The sequence below is a fragment of the Podarcis cretensis genome (assembly GCF_951804945.1).
Source record: "Podarcis cretensis genome assembly, chromosome: 1".
Classification (NCBI taxonomy): Eukaryota; Metazoa; Chordata; class Lepidosauria; order Squamata; family Lacertidae; genus Podarcis; species Podarcis cretensis.
This window is the reverse complement of record NC_137170.1, coordinates 71249049-71268149: the sequence shown is the minus strand read 5'-3', so window position 1 is coordinate 71268149 and position 19101 is coordinate 71249049. Positions and strand designations below refer to the sequence as shown.

General features: G+C 41.8%; 1 protein-coding gene across 3 annotated transcripts in view; it reads right to left on the bottom strand.

The window, feature by feature from the left end:
* SCUBE2 (signal peptide, CUB domain and EGF like domain containing 2) overlaps window positions 1-18696 on the bottom strand; it is a 54046-nt gene extending 35350 nt beyond the window's left edge. For 2 of the 3 annotated variants that reach the window (XM_079966005.1, XM_079966004.1), the window contains exons 1-5: window positions 18475-18696; window positions 12236-12358; window positions 9495-9620; window positions 6647-6781; window positions 597-722 (exon numbers count right to left, since the gene is read on the bottom strand). In XM_079966005.1, the coding sequence (XP_079822131.1) occupies window positions 597-722; window positions 6647-6781; window positions 9495-9620; window positions 12236-12358; window positions 18475-18604 (640 nt within the window). In that variant the 5' untranslated portion in view covers window positions 18605-18696. The remainder of the gene's footprint in view (window positions 1-596; window positions 723-6646; window positions 6782-9494; window positions 9621-12235; window positions 12359-18474) is intronic. The other variant, XM_079966003.1, reaches the window with a different exon arrangement.
* Window positions 18697-19101: the final 405 nt, after the last annotated feature.

Here is a 19101-nt window from a genome sequence, read left to right as displayed (position 1 = left end):
GGTCTGCTGCAGAAAGAACTTCATTGGATGCACCTTAAATCTGTTCTTCCTTTAAAAGTGCCTCAAGGAGCTCTGCTATTTTTGCAGTAACAGACCATAGAACACTCTGAGAACAGCCAACAGTTTCCCTAGGAGCCAGGAAGTAGGTGGGCTATAAGCTTTATCTGCTTATAGGTTGTTCTTTGGGGTGGGAGAGTTGGCTGGGCTTAAGAATTCCCAACAGGCAGAACTAGGCTGCTGTCTTGTAATAAATAATAATAATAATAATAATAATAATAATAATAATAATTTATTTATACCCCACCCATCTGGCTGGGTTTCCCCAGCCACTCTTGGGGTGAGCCTGGCTGTAAAGTAGATACTGTTCTAGGAATTGCTATTAATTAAAAGAGCCATTTCATCACAATCTCTGAAATGATGTTTTTGTACAGTGGCATTTTGAATATCTACCAGTTTAATACCTTATCCCACCAAACTGAATTTTAGATAGCGTCATGCTTGCAAACGAAGCCTCACATTAACTAACAGCTACAGGAATGCCATAATTCTACTTGTTCGCCTTGAGAAACCGTAAGTAAGTGTAGAATGTTGCATACAAATGCAGCCTCTCTGGTTTCTGGCCAGTTCAAATCCAGGTCTGCATTCGCAGGCTACTCCTCCTTTCGGTGCTTCTTTGCAGATATGGGCACAGCCATGATTTTTATTCATACAGCTCATACCTTCTGCAAAAACAACAAGAGGATGCATCAGTGTTCTTTGTGACTTTAAATGCAGATGACACATTCTAGACAAAAACTGTTTAAATAGGTGACACATTCTAGATGTGAACTATTTAAATAGGTACCAGGTGGCCTTGAAACAATCTATCTTATTCAAACAAAGAATTCTGAATATTTGTACAGCAAGAGTAAAACCTTAATATGCAACACCACCACTTAATATTTTTCTCTGTGCTGTGCTGGATAACACAAGGTAACACTCCCCCTGAAGACACAAGTTTGCAGTTTGGGTGTGCTTCTGCACTCAGCCCTGAGCATGAATGCCTAGCTCTCTGAAGTTAAAGCTAGTGCACCAGTTCATCCCGTCCCTTGAGTTGTCTGATTGGCCTCAGTGACACATGCCTTGATTACATCCCATTTGGATTACTGTAATGGGGCTGCCTTTGAAAAATGCTCAGGAACTTCAACCGGCTCAAAGAGCTGCAACCAGATTGCTGACCAGGGCAACCATATCCCACCGGGACTCATACCCAGCTATGGTCCTAAGGGAGAGGTTAAAGAAATTGTTTTACAATAGTTAAACCTATTTGTGATCTAATTTGTTTTACATGTCTATTAAACATTATTTATTTTAATGGAACCATCACTAAGTATTAAATTAAATTTCCTGTGATTCAGGTATCTATGCTTCACATAGCAATGGCTGACCAGAATTCAGTACAAACCAACGTGTTCTTGATGACAATGAATAATGTCCCATTAGTTGACTTCTTTGCCCTTTCCAGACACCTCATAAAACCATTTTGTAATTTGTCTCCAACAGTTGCAAGCTGTTCACACTCTTAACACTCAGTTACCTGGAGGCAACAGGGATTGTCTTCCAAAATCATGCTGCCAAAACCTGAAGTCAATTAAACGATGAATAATCATTCCCCGGGTAACAGTTTTAAAGACCCTCTTTCGGCTTGATTCAGTGTGCCACTAATTAGCAGCAATCTATAGCCCTCTTTGGTGTTTTAAATACTGAATCGTACTGTGATTAACCTATGCTTGCATGGGATTAACCTATACTATACTAACATTTTACTAGCTAGTATAAAAATAAATCTAGGTAGCAATAATAGGCCATTACTGGTTTTAAATAAATGCTCGGACAGTTTTACTGGCCAAATCCCTTGCTTCAGGCTGCAGAGCAACCTCAGAACCATCAGAACCTATCCCTTTCTAAAAAAAAAAGGTCCCTGCCAAGAGCCATAAAAAAATTCTTGTTCCATTCAGGTCAACTTTCCCCTTTTTTACACTCGGAAAACCCTTTCCGTATCTATTCACCTGCCAAGGAATACCTGCATGTTCGTCATTCACTGCCTGCACGTTACAAGGGTTTCTGCAGTGTTTTAATATTAATGTTGCATTTTAATTGTTAACTTGTCCTAAGACTTTGGGGTGAAGGTAACAAATTGTAGTAGTAGTAATAGCAGTAGTAGCAGCGATAATAATCATAATAAAAACTACCCATTTAACCTTTCTTTTAGGAGCTTTCAATGTAAAAACGTTCATTCTTGAGATTGGGGGCGGGGCACAGGGAATATTTCCCCTTTTCAGCATTTCATCCATGCAAGCAACTGCCATACCTACATAACAGAAGATGGAGATGCTATCCCTCCAAGTTGCAGAATTCATTCTCTGCCTCTCTCACACATGCACACACATGCAAAATGGAGCCCCCAATACTTCATTTTTCTTTAAAGAAAATAACAATTGGGGGAGAGTGCATTCTAAACAGGCATTACAAGAATATTCAGAAAGTTGTGGGCGGATATGGGAGTAAACATATGAATTGCCTTTAAGTAATACCATACACTCTGACGCCATACCTCTGACGGTTACACAACCACAATGTCATCTGGTACAATAATCATTCTATCTGGGCCAAGAATAATTGTTTCCCAGCAACTTTAGTTCCATCCAACCAACTGAGCTATAGTTCCATCAATAGTTGCTTGAGTGCTGGGAAACGGAACACTTTCATAAATAAATAAATATTGACAGGTTGCAAGGAGACCTCCATACCTCACAAAGCAGCAAACATATGCAAACAAGCAAAACTCAGCAACATCCAGTTGCAGTTTTTCCACCAGTCGGTAACACACGTTTCTAGGTAGCACTGCAGCTGAAAGGCTTTGCTACAGCAGTAAGTTCAAATGCACAAACAGAAGCTTCTGTATGCAATGCAGTTAAATATTATTCCTCTGTGGTAGGTCTGCTACTGAAACATAAAATCAAAGGGGGCGGGGGGCGGCAGCATCTACTGTGGCCAAAGGAACTAATACCAGGACACCTACTGAAACCCACATTTCTGCTAGATCCTCTATCCCAAAATGCCACATGTCAGTGACTTGTGCATTAACAACCACACTGCCTCATGGATGCTGTAGTGGTGTCCAATTCTTTTCCAAAGAGGGCCAGATTTGATGAAGTGAAGGGCCGTGGGGGCTGACCAAAGGGCCAACCGAAATTGTAGACCTTTTTTTAGGATTGATGGTGTTGAGCGTTAAGAATTCAAGTTGTTGAGATTTTTTGGGGATTTTACCCCAGGAAATAAACTGCCACAGGGGCCGGATTAAACCAACCAGCAGGCCAGATTAGGCCCCCGAGGCAGACTTTGGACATGCCTGCTGTAGTCCACACATATCCCTGATGCAACAATTGTCAATCAGGCATGAAAGGCCTTGGCTTGGAGGTAAGCATACAGATTTATTTGCAGAATTGCTCCTCGCAGGATTTCACCCAACTCTGCTCTGCAGCCACGTTGTTATTCCAAGAAGACGAATGTGAACTGACAACATGGCCTCTGAAGGCTCTGTAACATTTTAATTAGGCATGCTGTCTTCTTAACACCTCTATTTATGGTACAGATAGACTCCTTCTAAGGCTGCAGCTTTGGACAACAAAGGAGAGTGCCTACAAGGGTTTTGATTATTCTGCTCTGCTGGCTTCTTGATTCCTTTCCCAGAGTGAGAAAACTAACAAGACAATGATGCCTCCAACCCTTCAGAATACAAAAAATATCCACATGAAAACTGGCAATCACTATTATGCTGTCAGTCAAACTCTTTGCATCCCAGAAGATCACAAATTAGCCTTATTAAACTCTAGTGTTTTGTGGCATTTGGAAGCTTCAACACGCCATGTGATCTGTCTGTTAGCTAAGAGGTGTTTAAGAAGCATTAAGAGAATTAACAGCTTTAGATTTCTGCTAACAGTGTAACTTCTTTGTGCCATTCAGAAACCAATGGAGACATCATTCAAGCAGGTACTTTGGTAAAGTTCACTGAACTCAAACAAACACTTCAAATGCTGAATAGAGACTTGTTTAGTTTTGCATGGGGAGGGGGGGGCGTTGTCTTGCACTCTTCTACTGAAAGCTATTAAGTGGGGGCAGCACATTCCGAAACACTAGAATTAAATAACAACATACTATATACCCTTTGCCTGACTAGTTAAACACACTTTATTTGAAATGTAAAATAAATGTAAAATCTACTAAGTTGCTGAAGTTGAAAGCTTATTTAATCATTGATTAAGTGTTTCTATCTTTATTTATGAACAATTTAAAAAAGAGAAATGAAAGAATGTTTGTTTATTGTATTTCCATCCAGTCCTTCCTCCTAATGGAGTCTAGGGCAGGTAACAAAACTGTTAAAAGCAGCATAAAAACAAGTAAAACAAGTAAAATTCATCAACAAACCAACCACTGCAATAGAGCACACAGAAAACCCATTTCATATAGCTAACTAAAAAAGCTTGGCAAAATAAATACATAGTGCAGGCTTCCTCAATCTTGGCCCTCCAGATGTTTTGGGACTACAACTCCCATCATCCCTAGCTATCAGGATCAGTGGTCAGGGATGATGGGAGTTGCAGTCCCAAAACATCTGGAGGGCCGAGTTTGCCTATGCCTGTCTTAGTGTCAACAGTGTAGGAGACAACTGAATCTCCATAAGAAGTAAGCTCCAGAAATGGAGGACTGTGCTACTGTTCTGTGGACTTCTCCTGCAGATGCTACAGAATGGATCAAAGAGCATTGGGGAGGCCCTCCTTCACATGCTTGGGTCTGAAGATGTACAGGGCTTTGTACACCAGCATCAATACCTGTAAGTTAAATTTATAAATCTGATATCAACTTGAATGAGATGATGACTGCAGCGTCAGCATTTCAAACGTACAGTATGTATTTGGAAAGTACTATGAGAATCAGATAACTTGTTATGTGATGGATACACAATTTAAAGCAAAATGCTCTGGATTCTAGCACAAACTATGCCAAGATTAGGAAAGGATAAAAGGCATCAAAAATGCCTAATTCAGCACTGTTTGAGCTATTTACATCAAGTAGAAGAACTTGCGTCTCAGTCCATTTCTTCTGGGTATCAGCAACCAGATTCAAGACATTAGGTTAAGGTGGGGCCTTGGTTGCAAATAAAATAATCCATTCACTGACCTGAAAACAGTTTAACTTCTGACAAACTTCAATCAACTCAAAATGTGAATCAATGATTCATGGGGATAGATGTTCATGTGATGTCCACAATTTATCTGAGTTATTTTGCTCTGTCTTCTACTCTCACCAACTTCACATTTACCTATACACAGAATTTTCCTTTGGTCCATGTTTCTGCTTTTCCACAAGCTATGTTATATTTACTGTACTTCCATTGGCCATTTAAATACTTCTAGTTGTATTATCTCAACACACACTTTAGTTGAAGACTGAACACTATAAAGGCTGGCCTCCTGGTTTGTTTTCTCTTTAAAAAAATGTTTTGGTTTATTAAAGAATGGCTTCATTCTATATTTATCTTTGCCAACTTTGCAAACCTATACAAATTTTCACTGTGTTAAACCCAGTTGGGCCCTACTGACTAACCACAGACAGTGGAAACTCCCTGATTTAAAACTACCACTTTCAAGTTATTGCCCCCAGGGTCTCTATTAAACTTTCATTCACTGCAGCCTCTAATCAGGCATCCAGTTTCATTTCTGTGTGGAGGATTTACTCATGGTCTTAAAACTAGGAGTTTTAAATAACTCTCCTTACCAAATGCTTAGGTCATGTAGCTTCATGGAAATGGACAATGGCAGTATTCTGTTGCTTCCATTCTTCATTTCAATGGGCATGCTTAAGAGAAAGCAAACCCTCTTCCTCGCCTATCAAGCAGAATCACTTATCTACCACTGGATTGATTCAGCCTTTCTTTACACTAGGATATTTCCGGTATAAAGGAAAAGTTCTCACAGTCAGTCCCCCTGTCCCCTCTGGCACTATGCAAAGGCAGTAGGACATAGCCAGTTATGGCTCGTACTTTGTGGGATGAAGGGGTAGAATGTGTATTTTGTCACTGACCTATAGTGGGTATTGCTTGCATTTCAACAACCATGTACGGTAACTGTGCAATGCAGCCCCAGCTGCCCCTGGTGGACAAAGATGTCCACCAGCAAGGATATGAGACCTCTCACTATTTCAGTAGCCGCTCAGGAGTGCTTTTCAGCAGCTTCTATTCCACATAATTCAGCAACAGCAAGTTGGTTTAAACATAAACCTGAGTGCAAAAAAAACCAAGCAGGTAAGTCTGGCAGGTTTTGGTGTTTTTTGCTGTTGTTGATGTTTACGTATATTACGTCCCATGTAAACCAGAGATCTTAAAGGCTGGGATTAGCCCTTGAATTTTGAGCATGCCCAATATGACTTGCTGAAAGACTCAGATATAACATACCCAAGTTACCATGTGACTCCTGGGAACAACATGCAGAAGCACACTCAAGTAAAGATCATTAATGAGCCAACCACCTGGAGGGCTCAATTCAGGATACTTTGTGAGGGAGGGAGGGTGGGGCACCCTTTCTGTTTGGTGGAAGAGAGACTTTACCTTCTGAACGGTGAATACAGGTATGCTGGTTATCACTGAGGAAAAATCCATCATTGCAAATACATTCGTAGCTCCCTACTGTATTGACACAAATATGCTGACAGCCTCCATTGTTGAGCAAGCATTCATCCATATCTGAAAAATAAGAGGCAGCAGATTTGTACCAGCTGTTATTGGTCAACACAGCAGCCTGTACTAACCACATAGGAAAGGACAATTAAGCCATGATGATAATAAAACACCCAACAGGTTGGCCAGTTGTCTTTATTCTCCCTTTTTCCTCACTGGTAGGATGGGCACAACAGAATTCAATACTACAGGCCTGATCAATATAATGATGATGGTGGTGGTGGTGGTGATGATAATGATGATGATGATGGTGATGATGATCAAATACTCTTAATGAACATTTCCTAATGTGCCATTTTCATGTAACTCTTTAAAAAAAATACCATACTTAAATAAAAATATTTGAGCAGCTTTCAGTGTTTTAAACTATTCCTACTTAAGGAAGCAGTCTTAAATTGTAGATTCAGTTCACAGGTCTTCCTTACATTAGGACTCCATTACACTTCATTCCGCTTTTCTTTTTACAATAATGTACTAGCATCTGACCAATGGCAACTTCATAATACCCACTTGAGCAACATTTGACTCCCTATTATCTGATGAACTGATAAATATGGGATTCCGTAAAAAAAAAAAAAAAAGCAATTTAATGCAGTTTTGTGATACTCAGTCCTGCACAATACAAGTCAATAGTTGGATTGGCTGGGAGGATATTCTGAGGACAGAATGGAGGGTGATGACCTAAATGCCACTGCCTCTCACCTTCTGAAAGTAAGTCTTCTCTTCTCTCTCTAAGCAGCACTGCCACATCTCTTACTCTCACTTTTAATTCCTCATCCATTGTCTGAAACATCTGTTTCAGGTAAGAGTGGGAAGGAGAAGCAAATCCTTAGATTGGCCCCTGGTAAGTCAGGCAATGCTCCAACTCTTTATGTGTTAGTTCGGCATATTATCTACACCCAAAATATGGAATTATTTCTGACATTTGCATGTAGCCTCATAACATAAAATTCTGATTGAATGTTAAAAATGCACTTGACGTTTGGTAAGCTTTCTGTGAAAAGGAACCATTAGGGTTCAAAAGACTGACTGCATTCTGCTGCAACACTAAACCATGCAAAGGCTTATTTTACTTGGATGCTCAATATCTATATAGTTTAGTGTCAACCTAATATCTGTACTTTTTGTAGAGCTTGAGAATATGTTAGCAGGGAGGGAGTACGTAAAGAGGAGGAATGGTAACAGGGAAGTGAAGAGTGAAGTTGTTGAATAAAGGTCAAAGAATGTAATGGAAACCAAGAGGGAAGAGAGACAAGCAGGCTTTTAAGACCTGTCTGCATGTTTCCAACCATATTCCAAACCAAGAAAAGAATAAACCAAACCACAAACAACGACAAGAATAAAGGCTTGTTTTCCTTTTAAAAATGAAAACCGTGTTTTCCCTGGAATATAAATTACAGGAAAGGAAGCTAAATCTGTGCAAGATTCTATGTAGATAAATGTTCTTTTTCTTTCATTCTGTGTTCCCTTTGGCTTCCCTGATCCCTGTACCTAACCCTCCCCAGCAGCTTTAGGAGAGTCTCATTGCCTTTTGACTCTCTGGCGATCTTCTCTTGAGCTTCCCACACACCTGTCTCCAAGGTGGTTGGCCGCAAACTCTATGGCAAACCTTAGGGTCTGGCACTGAAACAACTTCAAGCAGCGAGTCATTACAAGTAGCAACAATCCTGTAATGCATTCTCCCTCAAAATATCCTTAGGAAGTAAGGAAGAAGACTGGAGAAATTAAATTAATTGAATTAATTGAATCTTAGGGGGAAGGTGGGGAGAGGATAGGAGAGAGAGAAGCTCATAAGATATTCTGGACCTCCCAAGTCTTGAGTGATTATTCAAAACATTAGGCATCCCTCCCTCTTACACACAAAACACATGTGTGTATATGTGCGTGTTTGTGATATGCTGTGTCTTATACTTGCTAAGAGTATTGCTACCATTTTCTTCTGACAGGTTTCAACAGCTACATCAATTTCAACCAAGAACAGCAGCACTTCTTAAATAGGGCTATAACAGTGGACAGGAGAAGAATGTAGACAAGCGGACTGGTGGGTCAACAGGGTGGGAGGCACAATGGCTATGACCTTCCAGTGCATTTAAATCTTTCTGCAACCCTTTGCATAGAAGAACCCAGGAGCCATACTCTTAAAAGTACAGAGTTGTGGGGGAGAGAAATGAGACCATTATACTTTTCCAGGGCAATATTCAACTGACTTTTGCCACTAGAGCAAGGATTAGCACTCGTGTAAGTGATGTCCGTCTTGCTTAGCACACCCAGTGCTGTCCCCAAAAAGCTCTTACAGAGGGTTAGAGGAACCACCAGAACAGATTTGTGGGGGAAGAGAGAGGAAGAACATTCTGTGGTGCAAGGAGAAATCTTTGCACTGACAAAACCTTAGCAGCAGTATTACATTGAATACAACCCAAATACTTTCCCCAAGCATTTTGTAATGAGTCAACTGTGCATGAAGCATATTGCTTAGGCCTTTGGTTTGGAAACAATGATCTTCTGGTTCCTTTCTGTCATATATTTCTAGATATGCATTCAAACAGTAGCACCTCCATTTCAGAGATGGCAAAATTCCAAATGACCAAACCACCTTTTAGATTTTTCTCAATAAGATAACATTGCTTTTATTCAACCATCTTAAATTTTTTCATGCTCGTAAGAAAATATAGGTGGCATTCGGCACTGAGGCTGCAACTCATTGTAGCACAATCCTTACCAAGACAATTATGGCCATCCTGAGCCAACATGAAGCCATCATAACACATGCAGCGATAATTGCCTGGAATGTTGAAACATTCGTGCACGCAGCCTCCATTGAAGTCATTATCACATTCATCAATGTCTGAGAAATAAAGCAAAAGTCAATATGATGGATGCCTGCTTGTTTGCTGTAGACAGGTCATGACATGACTATATTATATAAATGCTAGCAGTTACTGCTATCTTAGATCATATTTGCCTTTCAAATAAAGCAAGTTCAACAGAGTATTGACAATTTCTCAACAGTAACATAAAGCATTAACCTTTTTATGTGCTGCTCTGATATTATTTTAAGAGTTTTACATATCCAGCTGGGAATGTCCTGCACCACACTCCATTATATGGTGCACAGAGGGAGAAAAAATACAGTGGTGCCCCGCAAGACGAACGCCTCGGAAGACGAAAAACTCGCTAGACGAAGGAGTTTTTCGTTTTCTTAGCCGCTTCGCAAGACGCATCTCCCTATGGGCTTGCTTCGCAAAACGAAGCTTGCCCCCGCAAGCTCCGGGGATAGCGGGGAAGCACAGCGCGTCTTCCCTGCTGTCCCCGGACCTCTTTTGAAGCAAGGGGCGGCGGGGAGAAGATTGCTTCTCCCCGTTGCCTGCCCCGCAATCTCCGGGGACAGAGGGGAAGGCGCGCGCCTTCCCCTCTGTCCCCGGACCTGTCCCCTCTGTCCCCGGAGATTGCGGGGCAGGCAACGGGGAGAAGCAATCTTCTCCCCGCCGCCCCTTGCTTTAAACAGGTCCGGGGACAGAGGGGAAGGCGCGCAGCGCTTCCCCCCTCTGTCCCCGGACGGTCTCCATAGGAACGCATTGATTGATTTTCAATGCATTCCTATGGGAAACCGTGCTTCGCAAGACGAAAAACTCGCAAGAAGAAAAAACTTGCGGAACGCATTAATTTCGTCTTGCGAGGCACCACTGTAAGTTACTACAGGCTTCTGCTGTAGCAATCACCTGCCTCCCCTTCCTTTCACCCAAGTAAGATCTTGTAGAAATCCCAGGATCAGTCTAAAATCTGGAAACCAAATTCTTCTCAAAGAAAGTTTCCATGCAAAACATGCACAGGCAAGATAAAAATGAAACCATCAGATTCAAATATTCATGTTTGTATGAACATATGTGTATGTGTGTAATCTTAATACAGTGAATTTCTTATATGGTTAGAAGTGGATTTCTTATATTCATTCATTGAATGAATATTCATTCATTCAATGAATGAATTCTACAAAATGATCAACTCTTTAAAAACTCTAAACAAAAATATAGAACCACCCTCAGGCGATTAATGAACCTTTATGAACTTTTGATTGCCATACACTAATTTTTTTGGTTCACGCCCTTTTCTATAAACTAACCCATGTTGGATTTATTCTTTGCTCTTCATTTAATGAATTTCTGAATAAACTAATTAATCCTTATTCACCTCCTTTGTATTTAAGGAACCTGAATGAACTCTTGACTCAATTTACTTATTAAGCATGGACTACCTCTATCTACCTAACCAACCTTATTGGATTCCTGTCTAATTAAAATCACCATTAATCACTTAGAATGGTAGAATTGAAAGGGATCTCAAGGGTCATGTAGTCTAACCCTCTGCAACGCAGGAAGCTCAACTAAAGCTTCCATGACAGATGGATATCCAGCCTCTGTTTAAAAACCTCCAACGAAAGAGAGTCCTCTATCTCCCAGTGAAGTCCATTCCACTGTTGAGCAGCTCTTACTGCCAGAAAGTTCTTCCTAATGTTTAGTCAGAATCTCCTTTCTTTTAACCTAAATCCATTGGTTCGAGTCCTACCCTCTGGAGCAGGAGAAAACAAGCTTGCTCCATCTTCCATGTGACAGCCCAGTTTAGATATTTGAAGATGGCTATCGTATTTTCTCTCAGTCTCCTCTTTTCTAGGCTAAACTTACCCAATTCCCTCAAGGCTTGAACAAGAATATTATCTTTTTAAAGTAACCTGAACAAATCCTTAAGAAAACATCTCTATGTATAAGACTACTGGGTGGATTTAATGGGAATCTGGGGCAAGTGGCCACAGTGAAGGAGGTGATCAAAGCCACTTTTCACTGAAATAAAAGTAGTTTCATGTGAGGACAGAAGAAGGGGGTATGTTTTCTAAAAACTTTATATGATCAAGCTGCTCTGAAATATATGCACTTTAATTTTTCGCCTCTACAAATTATTATACACATTATAGTATGGATTTATTAATTGCAATGCATTTTATACTATATGATCAAGCTGCTAGGAACTGTGAGCATATCATTCAATTTAGTCTCTATGAAAATTTGTTAGTTTTTGTACAATTTGGTATAAAATTACCATGCTGTGGCTGCTTGCTATTGTATTAGTATGGTTATTACATCTTATTAATTTGTGTATTTTAACAGATTGTTTTATGGTTATTTTAAGTGTTGCATTGTTCATCTAATCCAACTATGCTATTCATTGGATTATGTTTTCAACTGATTTACCTGCCTTTGGTTGTTATTATAATCATGTACCAATTTGCATTACACAGCTGTCTGACTGGTGTTGACAGTGCTTCCTGTACCCATTGTCAAAAAGTTTAAACAGCAGTCAGCAACTTAAAGTACAAACATTTGCTTCTTCAGCATAGTTTATTCAGCTTTAGCTAGTAAAGAGGGGGACTAAGCATACTTAGTGTAAAACTACAAAGCACATACATACCTTCACACGTCTTTCCTTCTCCACTGTAACCTGGTTTACATGTACACTTGTACAACTTTGGAGTATTTTGACAAATTGCATCTGGGTGGCAGTCATCAATCCCTTGGGTACATTCATCCACATCTGTGAAAAGAAATGCAACACAGTAAAAATACATGCAGTGATGTGTCCCACTCAGAAGTTCACAGACAAAATGTGACCTTATGATTGTAAGATGGTTCTGCTTATTACAGTAGCATCTTCCTCTCATATAGAACTGCTAAATACAAAGCATAATATACAAATGACTCAGTTACTTTTACAAAACTTTTTTTCATACTAGAACAGCTTGAAGGTACTTCTGCACGAATCCTTTCCCGTCTTAATGAGATCAGAGCCAACCACAGCCAGGAATATTTAGCACTAGCAAAGACACCACTCTATGGCGGCATTCACATGTAATGCTAAGCCATGGTTTGTTTAGATAATGTGTGGACCAACCATGAGTAACCATGGTTTACTTTCTAGCAGCAAGTTATGGTTTGTTGGCTGACAAATTGTGGATTGCTTTAACCATGGGTTGGCATTAGATCAGAACCCAACAGCCTTATTTAACTACTGTTTGTTTGGCTGCCCCACTCGAGATGCTGACTACGCTACAGAGACGTAGGGCAAAAGGAGCTAGGAAATGAAATTGCTCACAAGTCTCTAGCTGGTACTTTTCAAGAAGTCCTCACTTTTAATTGTACCTAGCAAGCGTCCTTTCCCCACTCAACTGTTTCAGAAACATGCCTGTTCTTCGTATGGCACTGGCAGCAGCCCTATCCAAGCCACCCACTCACGAAGTGCCGACTTGCCTCTACAATTTCAGAAAAAAACAGCACTCATTTGGACCATAGTAAACTCCTTCTGGGACGCAGGTGGCGCTGTGGGTTAAAGCCTCAGCGCCTAGGACTTGCCGATCGAAAGGTCGGCGGTTCGAATCCCTGCGGCGGGGTGCGCTCCCGCTGCTCGGTCCCAGCGCCTGCCAACCTAGCAGTTCGAAAGCACCTCCGGGTGCAAGTAGATAAATAGGGACCGCTTACCAGCGGGAAGGTAAACGGCGTTTCCGTGTGCGGCTCTGGCTCGCCAGAGCAGCGATGTCACGCTGGCCACGTGACCCGGAAGTGTCTCCGGACAGCGCTGGCCCCTGGCCTCTTAAGTGAGATGGGCGCACAACCCCAGAGTCTGTCAAGACTGGCCCGTATGGGCAGGGGTACCTTTACCTTTACCTTTAAACTCCTTCTACTCCCACTGCAAGGCCCTTTTATGTCTTGGCTGTTCTGTGTCAAAGTGAACAGAAGCAGCTTGGATTACTAAACCTCCATCGTGTCCTCCTCAGTTGACTTCTCCCCACCGCCCACCCCAGACAAACAAGCTTCAAATGCTCTTGCCTTTCTTCATAGATAAGCAACTCTATCACATTCCCATTTTGGAGGCTCAGGTCTGCACATTTTCCGGCTATACTATTTCTTGAGAATGGACAGCTGGTCCGTTCTGCAGTGTTCCAAATGTGGCACCAACAGATATGTTACAATACCAGCAGTTTTATTTTCTGTCCCTTTCCTAGTAATAGCTAGCATGAATTTGCCTTTTCACCACTGCTGCGCACTACTGCAATTTTCATTTAGCTACTCAGCATGACATCAATAACTCTTCACTGTTTAGTCAGACATTTAAAATCCAATCCTTGTCTACATGAGGCTGATTTGTTGTCCCAGTGTGCATTATCACTTTACACTTACTTATGTTGAACATCATTTAACATTTTTTTGTTCATAAATTTAGCTCGCTGGACTAGGCCCCTGGTTAGCAAAATGGCATCTTTGTGGACCTCACCCAGCTGGAAGAGCTAGGCCAGAAATGAAGTTTCCTGAATGTAACCCAGATGTCAATGTGCATTTGCTTACTGATATGCATGAGATTAAAGCAGGTGCATAGAAAAAAACTTTAGCCCCCCACACCTAGCAGTGGTTTCATAGTAGATACATTACCAGCTGGCCATATTCAGGCAGTCAACGCATGCAGGGTTTTCAAGCTACCTACCATATTTTCATAGCTTGTGAGCAGTTCCCTAAATAGCACAGTTCCCTACAGATAGGAGTACTGATTTCCAGGTGGGGGGGGGGGGAGCCCTGAAAAGTAAATACATTTCAACTGCAGTATACTAACCAGTTACTGAAGAAATACGACTTTATTACTGTGACATCACTGTCATAAAATGTGATTGGAAAGAAATACTAACAAATAGCGTTTTATAGAAATGAACATTTAGGCAAGTCAGGGCCACAGAAACATTAAACTTTTACTTTCCATTAAACAGATGCTTATTCAATGGTGTGTGTTTTTTAAAACTGTTCCAAAATTAGCTTTTTGCACTGAAAACCAGAAGTCTCATCTGGTAAGAAGCATCACTCAAGCACATAGTCAGCAGTCACCTTTCCAAAAACAACAACTCACAAAGGATGTTCACAGCTAAATGATCCAGGCAGGAATTTCAGAGCAGGACAGCTAGGAAGATGCACAATTCTCAAAGAAAGGATGGAAATGTGTGTGTATAGGATGCTGAAAATTTCTGGGATGCATGAAAACTTCAGGAAGGAAAAAAAAGTGTACCAAACAGAAATAACACATACCTAGCAAGGCACCAAACCTTTGCAATATTTGCTTTTTGATACAAAAAAATTACTTATTAGGAGACATTTATTATTGTGCCACCAGGCCTTCACAACCCTTCAACGTGGTTGCACATAGAATGGTCTCCCAAGAGAGGGCCGCCTGGCTACTTCTTTGTTTTATTTTTAGTACTAAACAAAGATCTTTTCTCCCACACCTTTCATACTTGATTTTAGCACTACTGATGTTTTTATATTTGCTTTAAAGGTAAAGGGACCCCTGAACATTAGGTCCAGTTGTGGCCGACTTTGGAGTTGCAGTGTTCATCTCGCTTTATTGGCCGAGGGAGCCGGCGTACAGCTTCCAGGTCATGTGGCCAGCATGACTAAGCTGCTTCTGGCGAACTAGAGCAGCGCACAGTGACACTGTTTACCTTCCCGCTGGAGCGGTACCTACCGTATTTATCTACTTTCACTTTGACGTGCTTTCGAACTGCTAGGTTGGCAGCAGCAGGGACCGAGCAACGGGAGCTCACCCCGTCACAGGGATTCGAACCGGCAACCTCTGATCGGCAAGCCCTAGGCTCTGTGGTTTAACCCACAGCGCCACCCGCGTCCCTTATATTTGCTTTAGCTGTAGCTTAATATATAGAGCCGGATTCAGCTAATGAGTTTCATTAGCAAAAGTGTGAACAAGGGCTACCATTAGTGATAATGGGCTTCTCCCCTCTTCTCTCCATGCGCCCCCCAATTGGCTACGAGGGTTAAGACAACCTCCAGAACAGCATGTGAGGGCACAAGAGGAGGGATCACGCCATCTGGCAAGCTGAAATGCTTACGCTGATGCACATTTGCCAGTGCCATGGTGCTATGTTGAATTCCTCCCACACGATTTTCCTTTAATACATGCTTCCTCAACCTCGGCCCTCCAGATGTTTTGGCCTACAACTCCCATGATCCCTAGCTAGCAGGACCAGTGGTCAGGGATGGTGGGAATTGTAGTCTCAAAAACATCTAGAGGGCCGAGGTTGAGGAAGCCTGTTTTAATATAGATCACTGGGGGAATTTCTATTGAATGCCTATTTAATAAAATAAGTAAAACAGTTGCTCTTCTTTTAAATAAATGGCACACACTCTTTTTTTGTTTTGTACAGAACAAGTCCGGTAATGCCCTAGGTTCTTCATTAGCATTGTTCTTGCAAGCATGCTGAGAATGCACTATATTTCAAGTTACACTTATTCCTATTTTCATGCTAATAAGTGTGCTGTATGATTGTGCAGTTATAATCTGATGTCACACACACTAAGGAGTCCCTCAAAAGCTAAAATAGATCTCAATTGTCACAAGTGGTGAAAACAGAGAGTAGTTAAGGCCCAGCCAAAGTAGTAACTAGCAGGAAAAAGGAACAATCCAGGGGGCAGATAAATATCACAGAAAAGGGGGTTGGAGAATTAAAATCACTGTGGTAAAAGAGAAGATTTAGAAGGCAATAACACAAAAAAGTGTAACCAAATTAACAAATAGAACTATCCTCTTAGATGTAGCTAGGAAACTGCAAGTATTCAGTCACTCAGCCGCTAAAAAAATAAATAATTGATGCTGGTGTCCCAAAGGATGCATTTAGTTGCAAACTGAAAATTAATGAAACCCCTTCATGATCAGTTCTCGTCACACACTGAAGTAAACTCAGTTTGCATCATGACAATTTGATCAGGTGAATTTGCCCTAGAACCATCACTGACAAGAGTCCCAACGTCTTAGCAGCAGGAGCAAAACAGAAAAAAAAGGATCTATATAAAATTGTTAGGCAAGAAAACGAAGCAGAAATACTAGCAGGAAACAATATAGTATGCTTATGTAGCATATGCACCAACTGCAAAACAATTTTATATCAAACTGCAAACATTCACATCATAGCTTCCAATGAATGGCATTCCAATTCTCAAAACACTGACTTTATTTAAGTCACCAGGATTTACTTGAAAGTGTTTTTCCTTTAAATCCACAAATGTGTTTTCAAGTGAATGTGTTCAGGATCAGTATACTACTCTGCAAATAAAGTACAAAAAAGAACTTGCACCAATACCCTAGAATACTTTTTATTTCAACTTCCATCACTAAGTGTATCTATCATGGGCCATGATCACCACAGAAAAAGGTATATTTTTGCAATATGCAAATTTCATTTAAATCTAAAAGATAAGCTATTAAAGTATATTTCCATGTAAGTCTACTTAAAAAGCAACAACTACAAAAAAATGCATGAAATACCTCATAAAAGTGCAGCAAATGTAAATCTAGTTATTCTACCTACTTGGTGATGCTTTTTTCCTATGAAATATGTTTACTCACAGTAATTTTTTTAAAAACTCAATAAAATACAACAGGCTTTAAGTATGGTAGTGGCAACAGTGTAAAAAATAAACTTAATATTTAATCAAATTTTATTATTCTATATCAACATCTTTACATTTTTTCAGTTGTTTGGTATATGTTTTAGCAATACTTACTTTCTAGTAGGGTGAAAACATTAAAACAAACTATTTCTCCCATAAAGCCAAAAATTGTATATCATAGCCCACATTACAAATCAATGAAAGCCAATAATTTTTCCCAGTTAAAAGTTATCACATCTATTTGTACAACACCAAGTGTATTTTATGCATTATTCATTATGCAACACACACTGAGAACTCAATTCTAAAAAGTACAACTGAAAACCTTTGGGTGCACTGTACTATTAACACTACAGTCCGTATATGTGTACTCAAAAGTAAGCCCCCTCCCCCGCTGCATTCAATGGGGCTCTTTCAGGTAACCATGTATACTATGGATTGCAGCCTTAGCTTTTCCTACTAATTTTAGTCAATTGCTTTAAAAAAAACAAATGGTAGATGGAACGAGCCCTTCTCTACAACTTAAGAAAAGTTACAATATGTGTAAACTTTATACCTGCATAAAAGGGGGGGGAAACTATTGTCTTGCTCCCCAAGAGCTTAATTTTCTAGGAAGAACGCAGCCCATTTATCAGAGCTATGAGCCTACTTACATACAAAAGCTCATACCACCACCACCGCTTCTCCAGCGTGCCACGGCATTTTGTGGCAGCAGCAGCAAACTGACAGGTCTAATCTCCTGAATTGCTGGAAATTAGAGACACTGAAATCAATGGAACTTGACTGCAAATGACTGTGTACTGTAAACACCAGCACAGGCTCTTGCAGCAGCAGCTGCAGCCAGCGGAACAACTCCTGTTGTTTGTGTGGTGGAGCGCGGCCAACGATAATGCCCATCGTATGCAGAGATGCAGTTAGGCTTTCCCAACTATCCCGCGAAGCCTGTGCGTGCGCGGGTCGACAAAACGAGCTTAAACTTTTTTAAACTCCCGACGGGGCGTCGAATTCGCAGAAGGGGCGCGCGCCCTTGGGAAACATCCCTTCCCCTCAGCTTTGCCCACGGCAGCCAAAAAGCCTTTTGGAACCCTGCCCTACAAACACACACACACACACACACACACACACACACCAAACCACCCGCGCCAACCCCGTCGGACGCCTTCAACCTGGGAGGAGAAGGGGGAATGGCACCCTGCTGCGCATACGAACCGGGGAAGAGGAGCCCGGCTGCGCGGACCTGTCCTTGGGGGGGCGCGTCGAACAGCGGCGGCGGCGACAGCAGCAGCAGGAAGAGCAGCAGCGCCTTCGCCACAGAGCAGCAGCAGCGCCCGGACCCCATCGAGCTGCCGGCGCCAGTCGTTGCTGCTGCTGCTGCTGCTGCTGCCGCCGCCGCCGCCGCCGCCGTTGCTCGTGCGGCTGCCGCCCCCTGGGGCCCGGCCCTGCGCGCGTCCACAAGGGGAGGCGTCTGCAGGCGCCTGGCCCGCCCCGAGCGTCGGCCTGCCCTCACGTGCGAAGGAGAGGCAGCGCGCACGCGCCGGGTGTGGGAGCGCCGGCGCCGCTGCCTCTGCTCTTTCCCGCTCTTATACGCGAAAGGGCCTACGGATTGTGGGGAAAAGGTGGCCAGATACTTAATATATTTGTATCGGGGCACCTGAACAAAACGACACCACCCCCCTCCTTGTGCATGCCTGGCTCACAATGCAAGCCACTTTGAGCTGGTGGCCGGACTTTAAAATGCGTTTAAAAGGCAGGTGTTGGGTATTATCCTACGACGTGAATGGCATGCAAAAGGCGGAAGGCGGGGAATCACGCCACTGCAGCCGGAGAAAAACAAAA